We start from the raw sequence: 10,178 nt of genomic DNA, 5'->3' as shown, positions 1-10,178 counted from the left end.
AGAAATTTTGGAACACGTAAAGTGCAGCTTGGACCAGGTACAATTAATGCAATAACTTGAGTGATGCAAGTGTGTAGTCAATACAATACAATCACACAACGATATAAATTTGGGAAGACGCAAATTCAGTTTGGAACAGGAAAGATGCAATAACTTAATATTGATGCAAGTATGTATAAAGTAGTCAAAACAGCACAATACAAATATAGAAATGCAATAATTTAATCGATGCAAGTATAGATGTAATTAATGTATTCAAAACAATACAAGTGTAGTGAAATACATACTCTAGGCCCTAGCTAGAATCAGTAGTTCAGATGTGCTGAAATAGCCTATATAGTGTAATGATGTACAGCGTGAACACAGCCTATACAGTTCACACGCCGTGCACAGGCACAATGCATATTCATTAGGGGGTGTCGACATTTCCTTCATGTAGTGACGTGCGCAGCACGCTACCATGTTCCAATACATTGCCTACCGAAGATCTATATAGATATCTATGAGTACGTGATAGTGCGCACGGCTCGCGTACCGTAAATGATTGCAAATATATTCAGAGACCCTCCGCTATTCAACGACATGTTTTGTATGGTACATGTAATTTGTACTGTACTAGCTGAACTAATACACATTGCTTGCTCTAAACAAAACAGGGAGCGCCGATTGAAGAAAAAAGATCTCCGTTGATCAGGCTAGATTGGTGAAGATTGCAGTGGATTATTAGGCCTATGCCAGAGCTTGCTCAACTATCTACAATGTTTTGGATGATCTTTGTGCTTATGGATTTATTGGTTGTAGCCGGTGAGTTTCAACAAAATATGGCTCTTTTAGTTTTAGTGTTAATATGGCTCTCATTACAATGCAAGTTACAAGATTACAAAATACAACTTAGGTATTTTATTACGCTAGGGACTGCCTCGACAGAACCTTTAGGCCTATTTGGTTCTCTTGAAGTTTCCAATTTCCTGTTCATTATCTATTTCTTTTATGAAACATGTTTGTTTTTTACTCTTGTCTTTACTTCTCTTTTTAATTATGTATATAAAGTTCAATGTATACTGTACGTCTATCCTACATGTAATTATGTTCTCGATGTACAATGTGTTTTCAATGTACTGTTTTTAAATAAACTTAAATAAATTACATGTAGAAAAAAAAAGATATTATCTTACCACAGTTAGATACGCTTGAATCATTAATGTTAAATATATTGCTATCAACATTTAGGCACCTTATAGATCAAATTTGGGATACCAACATTTTGATATACAAATCTTCTGTATAAATATTTAATTTTACTATTTTTGAATGAATATAAGGCTATTCTGATATATGATTTTAAGATTAATAACTATGTTCATTTGTATATTAAACGATTGAGCAGTCTGTACATAGAGAGGAGAAACTTATAGTGTATTTTTTAATTTAGAAATTACAGATTATTTTGTTACACTTCGAATCCACATTGATCTACATGTACTTCAAAAGTTTCAATTCAAGTAACAATTGTCTGATGCTAAGGGCTTTCAATGTGTTTTTTTAGTGACAATTAGAATATAATATAATATGTGTGTCTGTCTGTTTACGTGCGAATTTCCGACAAATTATGTGTGAGCTGTAAGGTCTGCACGAAAACCTGATCCTGATGGCTATAACGGCTTCTATAACAAAAGTAATAAAGAATGGGCTCAATATCATGTTTTAACTACAGGTCATAGGATTATAAACTTGGTCGGTTGATCATTGATGTACGTGTCACGTACAATGTCTGCTGACTTATTATTTTGTTAATCTCGAACAGATTTCGTTTTCAAGTTGATGAATGTACTTACCCGTATGCCCATTTCCCTTTCTTTCTTTTTTCTCTCTAGAAATGATTCGCGCAACAGAAGTCGAAGTCAGGCAACTGGAAATAGGCACCTCAGGAACGATCCCCTGTGACCATGTGGGAGACGATCCTGAGGTTCGTGTAGTACAGTGGTACAAGAGCAGGAACATTAATGCATTTGAAAACGGCGATCCCAGTCTGGCATCGTGGGTGAACGGTGAAACTAGAAGCCTGTCGAACTACAACATGGAAGATACCACTTTCTCCTTGGTCTTTGAGAAGGCTACGTCGGAGGACGAAGGTCTCTATAAGTGTCATGTGGAAAGTGGAGACTTGTATATTGAGTCAAACTACCTCACCCGTACGGCTGTGTATGGTGAGTGTCATTTTTGTTACAGGACAATTGAGTGAAAGCAAAAAAGAAATCAGGGCCCCAGATTGGTGAACGTTTAAACAAGATCGGATAATGATCAAGAATGTCATGAATGTTTGGAAATCACGATCACGAACATGATCATGATGTGGACAAATCTCCCTGAGCGCCGCCAATTATCCCTGGATTTATCTAGGGATATCTGTCCAACTGACCTCACTGCCAATTATCCCTGGTCGGTCAATTATCCCTGTCACACCGGCTAGAATAGACATGGTATTATGGTACACGTGTACTCGGGCGATATTTATATATCTAGTCTACTGTTACTAGATATACCGATTAGCGGACTATTGACAACCCTACTATTATCAAATTTACTTACTTTAATTTTCAGATTTATGATATAGTTGTACACTTCAAAAGTGTTCAAAACTTTCATTAACATTCACAAACTTTTTCCAAACAATTACTCGCGCACACTCGTTATTTGCATGGCTGGCCGGTCGCGATGTACAATCGATCGAGCTGGCTGCTCTACATAGGGTGACGGAATCACGGCAGCGGCTTATTTGTCATCGGTTTACCCCAAATTCAGAGGGGCTGAAAATGAAGTCTTTATATGTTTATTGTTCAATAACGATATGAAACATAAATTGTATGTGTATGTTTTTGTATTATAAGTCCAATCAGCTTTCCTTTGATGTATAGTTGTATTTTCATCGGAGAAGGTCTTTAACCTAAAACTCGGGCGAAAATTATAAAAGTTGATACAAATTGAAAACAAATCAACCCACTCGATACCCCGAAAACAATCGTAATACAGCTTATTTTCAGTGACATCACGGTGTGAACAATTGGCCGCTCAGCTGATCCGACTGACGACTGTGCGCGATTTAGTTTGTCTGCAAATCACATGTATTATATTGAGTACCGTACCCATTCATACCCGACGTAGTTTACCTTCATCAAAATGCCCTGGAAATATCGATATCGACGAAAACATATTTGATTTGAGTTTTGAGGTGGTTATGGTTCTTAGCTCTATAGATCAATTTTATATCTGTAATTTCTCTTTCAAATAGCGAGTGTAGTATACGGTACGCGTACATGTACGTACGGTACTATACAACCTGCCTGCAGCGCGCACACGATAGCTGGCTTGCCATTGCCAGCCCGGTAATCGAGCTAGCTATGAATCGCGAACCGGACTGATCTCAGTCATCCTCGATTTCCCCTTTCCAAATGTTACATACTAATACGACTTGATTTACCAAATATCATAAATTAATCAGCCTAATCAGACATTAGATCAGCATGAAAATTGTCCTTCGCATTCCCCGATCAGACACATACACGCTAACATGCCCTCAGAATATGTGATTATTTTTTCCCGATTTTTATGCTCAAACGTGACGGAAATAATAACATAAACAATCAAACAAAGATTTGTAGAATTGCCTAAAATAAAGAAAATATCACCACTGGCGATAATCATACAAACTCTTACCTAAAAATTGTAATGGACATCCAACATTTTCCCGAATGTGTTATGTAGGGTAGTTCACACCCTGACGTCACCGTTTTCGCATGTGTTTTATCGCCGTCATTTCACTTTGTGAATGGGTTCTCGAAAGGGTCTCAAAATTGCATTTAATCTATTCCTCACACTAGTTACGGCTTAAAGTAGTTTACTCTTTTTCTTAAGGTTCTCAGTAGTCTGTAGAGGTATAATTTACCTATTTTCAATATTTCTATGAACCTTCTCTTTAAGGTGATATCGGTCACACCACTCTGCAAACTTGCTTACAGTAGAGACATATTTTCACTTGAACTGTCAGTCATAAAACCAAAAAGTACCGTATCATCTGCATACTAGATAATTTGGCAGCTTGAGGAAGAGATTACACATGCAGTTACTAGTGGAGATAGAAAAGAGAACAGGAGAGATGATATACCCCTGATGAGCTCCTATGTTCAGGGTTATAACTTCTACCAAATATAATGCACTAAACAGACAAATCTTTTAGAGAATGAATTATTATACAAGGTGGTACATCTCTAAAGATAGCGATGCATGCAGGAATTTTAATACCTCGGACTTATTCCCATGTTCATATCTCCCAATGTCAACAAACATTATGACTACTGAAATGAGCCATTTTCTATTAAGAAATAAAACAGGCTTTCCTTTGATTCAAAATAAAATAAGCCATTACTAACATAGGGATCTAACAGATATTTTCAGTACTCACTTTTCTTAACATTTTTGGTAGTAATATTACGTGTCAAATTTTCGTTTTGTTTAATTTGTTTTAGCTCTGCCTCAAAAGGGCCCGATGATAACTTTGGACACTGCTTTTAATCGTATTAATTGCACTGTTGAGCACGTGAAGCCAGTGATACACCCGGTGTTCAATTTCGACTACAGTCATGCCAGTACTGAGAAATATGCAGTCCAGCATGAAGACGGAACATACACGACATCGCTCAGTTGCACACTTCCTCAGAACAAGAGTGTATCACAAGTGGATTGTTCCTTTTCCTACTTACACTACCAACGAGTACGATCGTTAGATTTGCCTGATATCACCACTGACAGCCTGGTGGAAAATAGAAGAACGACACTGTCACCTATGAGCACGTCTGTGACATTTGCAGGTGAGATAAACCATGTGTATTAAGAAATTGAAAACAGCAAATGGATTTCCTTTTATATGTGTGTTGTACCACCCGAAAACTGAATTAAAAAACACCTAAAGTGCTGTTTTTTTGTTTTTTTTATATAACGCATCTATTCTTAATCTTTCATCTTTCTTTGACGAAGATGGGTGGTATATTGTTATTTTTCAGAATTGTACAAATGCCAATCGATATTTTTGCATTTTATAAATTGAACGTCTCGAGTTGTTACGATATCTTCGATAAATTCCACAGTTATATACATTACTTCTTTTCCTATTTTTTAGGCGATGGATGTAGAACAATTGATCATAACGCAATCATTGGTGCGGGGATTGTCATAGGTTTTATGACAGTAATCATCTGCTTAATGTTCATCATGTTGAGTAAGTCCAGACATTATATTTTCTCACATCAATGTGTGTTGTATCGTTGTGTGTCTGAGCACGCGCGTGTGTGCGTTTGTGTGTGAGCTACCCTGATTTGTGTTGGTTTCGTTTGCAAAGGACTAACTTACGAGTAAGAAAATGAAGAAAAAAGAAGAGTAAGAAGACAAATACAAAATAAAAAGGAGAAGAAAAAAGAAAAAAGAAAAGAAAAAGTAAATGCAGTAGAAGGACGTCCGTGAAAGGGTGATGGCAGGACAGTGTATACTATGATCTGCCTACGAGCCCACCTCTACGATCCAGCATGACAAACATTTTGCCCTGATTGTTTAATATTCTTAAATGAATTGGTAGATTTTTTTTACGATGGGAGTTCTGAGAAGATTAAAGATTGTTTGTCCACTTGAATAGGAATACATAGCACTTTGCCTTGAAATTTCCGCTTTCTGGTGTACTGCGGAAGACATTCAAAGTTAATTGTCATGTACTATTTAAGGTCTTGTTTCTTCGATTGCTTTTTTCTGGGTTCTAATACAAATACAAAGTTATACATTATTACTTAAGTATTATATAAATAGCAAATTATGTCTAATGATATTATACAATAACCATCTTTGGCACTACCGTATCATATTTTGTCCAAAAGATCGCAAATACCAAACAACTGTCAAATAAAAAATAATCTGACATCTGTTTTTTTTTACCTTTTACTTCTTTTAATTACTACATTCGTGCCTTTTAAGTCGGTCGGAAGTTGGAATTTGTTTTAATAGGAAGAGAATTTGTCCAAGCGCTGGCGTTATCTGTGATACACGTGTTTTATTTCTTACGCCGTAAATTACTCATCATGTAACCATCCATTGTTGTATGAAAATTCCCTTGTTAATCGTTTTTCAATTTCTCTCCTTTGCCATTCCACTTTATTTCTAGTAATGTTAAGGACCCTATCCGATGAAAATACAACTTGATATAAATGTAAAACTGAATGAATGTCGAATACAAATATAAAGCAATAAAAAGTATTTACCCTTTCATTATTGCACAAAAGCAAATTAAAACCACTTTTTCCACACCCCTTCGAATTACGGGTCCACAAGGGTCAAATTTGCCGAAGTTACAGTGACGATAAAACATGTGGACCCCATCGGGTCACCTATAGAGCTGAGGTGATGAGCCGTGCTTAATTAATGCAAAGTCATTGTGAATATGCGGACTCCACATGAGATGATGTCAAGTCGATAGCAAGTTTTTAGGTCGACAACTTCCGATTGTCAAAGCTTTTGATTTTGCGTTTTCAGAGAGCTTCTACTCCTCTGACAGACACTAACTATGGCTTAAAAGCTTTCCATTGATATAAAATTAATCCATTTTATTTTTTTAGTTCGGAAGCGCCCTTTAAAGCCAATATGGATTCGGGACGTGCAAAATTGCAACAAGGCCGAGGAGAGTGAGGAGAATATGATCAAACCTGCTATGCCGGTTTAAGTAACGACATGAGGTGGCATCATTGAATCTTGTAATTTTTAATGAACATATGTCACTACAAATATATTTTTCTAATTTCAAGGTAAATACCATGCAATTGTATTTATATCTCCGTATGTATATTGGCTGTATTATAACTTTCATGTCCGATAAGTATTCTATGTCTTTGTGTACCTCTTCAAAGGACAATTGTTTTAGTTCTTATTGTTAATTGCTTATGATATATGTAACGAATGTGAATGTGAAATATGAAATAAACCGACCTTAAAACTGAACTGAGTCACAATTTACTCCCTCTTCTCCAGCCCTGATCGCTTTGTCCAAGAGAGAACAAAATAGTGCAATATCCCAAAAGAAAGGAAAGGAAATTTTGACTGCGTACTTATTAAGAGTTAAAACAGACAATTACTTTACTGAAGTCGGTGGAAAGAAAGGTTGTATATTTGTATTTTATTATGATTTGCAGGGTGTTTGTGTTCACACTCAAACCACTTGATTGAAGGAGAAATTATCTAAGGGCCAAATTTGCAAAAACACTTAAAAATGCACCCATCTTCAGAGACTGGTTGCCTATTTCCAGACAGAATACAATATCAAAGTCACTCAGAAGAGTGACTCCCTTTGAACAGATCAGACGTAGAACAGAACGGTATATACACAGTCCAATACCATATCTTGAAAGGTTGTTAAATGAATCTTAAATTCTCGGACTGTGCATCTAGAATTGTTTCACTATCTAAATCTTCGGATGTATCAGGGTACATTATATCATCTACTTTATGCATTATGTGTCATGTTATTACAAGAAGAAAAAAAGAGTGTTTCTGCTATATACACTGCATTGTAAATTGATTGATATTTATTTAATAGTTTTTACAAGACGACTATTGATTTCTTACATGGCATTGTAAATTGATTTATATCTTTTTAAACAGAATATCGATGTATATCACTGAAGTTTAATAAATACAATACAATACACTATAACAATACACTATGAAATAAATATAGTCGTCTTGTAAAAACTATTAAATAACTCGATCAATAACTAAATTGTTAACATTTATCTAATTTATGTTTGTTTTACAATAATCTACAAAGAATTGTTTATATTGTAATATTTGTATAATGTGAAATATGGAAACCAATAAACTGAAACTAAAACTGAAACTGAAAGGTTTACAGCAAACAACTGTATTAATTGTACTTTTAAGCCACGAAAAAGAAGATAAATGATGAAGGAGTGTAAAACATACATAAACGAGATAAGGATTCGTCACTCAAGACGAACGAGGTGGTCTGGAGGTTTTTGTAAGGATCTCATATGGAAAGATGAAGAGAGAGAGAGAGAGAGAGAGATGGCCGTAGATAGATATAAAGAAGTAGAAAGAGAAGCGGGGTATAGTCATGTAAAAAATATAAGCTGGACAGAGGGATAAAAGAGGAATCAGAATGCATGCACTTTGAACGAGAGAGGATAGTAAGGAACATGGTAGGGTGAAATAATAATAACAAGAGCAAAGTGAAGACCTAGAGAAAAGTAAAGAACATCCGAGACACAAAAGAGGGAGAACGAGAGCAGGAGGCGGGAAAGGGAGAGAGTAGAGAAAGAGAGGGGCAGAGACAGAGGAAGACAGAGCAAGAGAAGAAGAGGGAGGCAGAGCGAGAGAGGGAGAGGGGGACAGAGAGAGTGAGAGGGTGGAGGGAGGAGTGGAGAGAGAGAGAAAGAGATGCAGACACAGAGCAAGAGAAGGAGAGGGGCGGACCAAGAGAGGAAGGGAAACAGAGCAAGAGAGAGAAGTAAGAGAGAGAGAGAGAGAGAGAGAGAGAGACATGCAATGGAGAACGATGCACTCAATATTTCCAGCATGAACAAATTTGAATATTTACTATAAAGAGAAAGAGAGAAGTATAGACATGTAAACAATTCTAAGTCCGTTGAAGAGACATAAACATTGCATATACTTGGCTAAATACCTGGAAAATGTAAACATCTGAGAAGGAGATTAGCATCATAGAAATGGGACGATTTCATGTTGTAGCACACTTGGCATATTAACCTTATGTAGGTATAATACACGACAAGGAATTAGATTTCTCATCGGGTTGTACGCAAATTATTAACATTCCTCTTCCAGAGATATAGCACCCAAAAATAAGCATTTTATTACATTTTTTGTGATTGTATATGATATGTTATAATTGTCGAAGGAGGAGAAAAAAATCAAATATAAAACGACAGCAAAAACATCATTTATTGATTTATTTATTTTTATTTACCCACCGGGAATCGAACGTGAGTGGCGGAATTGGGAGGCAAGTGCTTTAACCAATAGACCAAAATACTTAACATAGACTTTACATGCAAAGCTGAGAAACGGCCTTGGCATAATCGCAATTTCAACTTTCAATTTAAAAAAATTCGACATGATCCCAACATCTCATCAACAACAACAACAACAACAACAAAAAGTTCATAGCCCATATTCTCAGCTATCACATAACAATATTAGGGAGAATAGAACAAAAATAAGCGAGACACTGCTCAAAGAACAATGTCATGTAGATTCATGATGTGAACGAAATTTACCTTCCATTCATAACACGCAAATTAAGACGATTCTGACACGTCGCCATTAGTCGCAATTTTCAATATGATAACGTCATCCAAACGAAAAATGGTGGACGCACCTCTCGAAGATAATTATCTCTTCTACACTTTACATGTGAACTCACAAACACACACGTACATAATTATACACACATTGGGAACCTTGTTTGTAATATTTCAGACGACGTGCATGTATTTTTGGGTAATGTATAAAACGATTTGGGAGCATTTCCATTCCCTCTAAGTTAGTGAATTAGCAGTTTCCTTCTGTTTTTTCAATTATTTTCATTACTGTTTCAAACCATCGTCTTCTCATTCACATCTTGATATCGACCACGATCGATTATTTGTTCCAGCCCTATTTCACACCTCAAATCTAACGAAATGCCGACGCTTGATTACAAACGAACGTTCGCTTTTTGTTAAAATAAATTACTGTTTTATTTCATGTAATCACCTATCCAAAAAACATCATAACAAACATATACAATATAAAACATAGCGTACAAGTTAAAGAGAAACATTTACAATAAAATACAACAACAAAAATATATATGAATGTGGAGACAGCTAGGAAAGCCAAAGGCTTTATTGGTGCTGCCTCCAAAACAGTAATAAAGTATAATACAGTATTATACTGTTGTTTGAGAAAGAAAAAAAAAAGAAAGAAAAAAGTCTTGCGAAGAGACAGTAAACAGGGAAATTAACTGTTGTGCAGTTGTAAGATCAAGCGGACTGTGTTCATTAGCAAAAGTGCCATCCAGGCTTATTACGTGAGGTAATTTATAGATATTAACCATGTGAACGACA

The 10,178-nt window shown here is 35.9% G+C and overlaps 1 protein-coding gene across 1 annotated transcript; it reads left to right on the top strand.

The window, feature by feature from the left end:
* The first annotated feature begins 599 nt into the window (after window positions 1-599).
* Window positions 600-7,887, top strand: LOC100893560. Its single transcript, XM_003726911.3, has 5 exons — window positions 600-804; window positions 1,875-2,207; window positions 4,524-4,865; window positions 5,174-5,272; window positions 6,654-7,887. The coding sequence occupies exons 1-5, from the start codon at window positions 732-734 to the stop codon at window positions 6,755-6,757; spliced, it is 951 nt and encodes a 316-aa protein (XP_003726959.1). The 5' UTR covers window positions 600-731; the 3' UTR covers window positions 6,758-7,887.
* The last annotated feature ends 2,291 nt before the right edge of the window (window positions 7,888-10,178 follow it).

This window comes from Strongylocentrotus purpuratus, unplaced genomic scaffold, assembly GCF_000002235.5.
Source record: "Strongylocentrotus purpuratus isolate Spur 01 unplaced genomic scaffold, Spur_5.0 spur5_scaffold_1, whole genome shotgun sequence".
Classification (NCBI taxonomy): domain Eukaryota; kingdom Metazoa; phylum Echinodermata; class Echinoidea; order Camarodonta; family Strongylocentrotidae; genus Strongylocentrotus; species Strongylocentrotus purpuratus.
The sequence above is the reverse complement of the archived record's forward strand: the minus strand, read 5'-3'. Positions and strand labels throughout refer to the sequence as shown.

What these genes read in the sequence shown, in the direction of transcription:
- LOC100893560 (XM_003726911.3), top strand. Translation starts at nt 732, where the DNA reads ATGCCAGAGCTTGCTCAACTATCTACAATGTTTTGGATGATCTTTGTG. An exon ending in GGATTTATTGGTTGTAGCCG is followed by an intron (nt 805 to 1,874) that starts GTGAGTTTCAAC and finishes TTTTCTCTCTAG; the next exon opens with AAATGATTCGCGCAACAGAA. An exon ending in CTTAATGTTCATCATGTTGA is followed by an intron (nt 5,273 to 6,653) that starts GTAAGTCCAGAC and finishes TTATTTTTTTAG; the next exon opens with TTCGGAAGCGCCCTTTAAAG.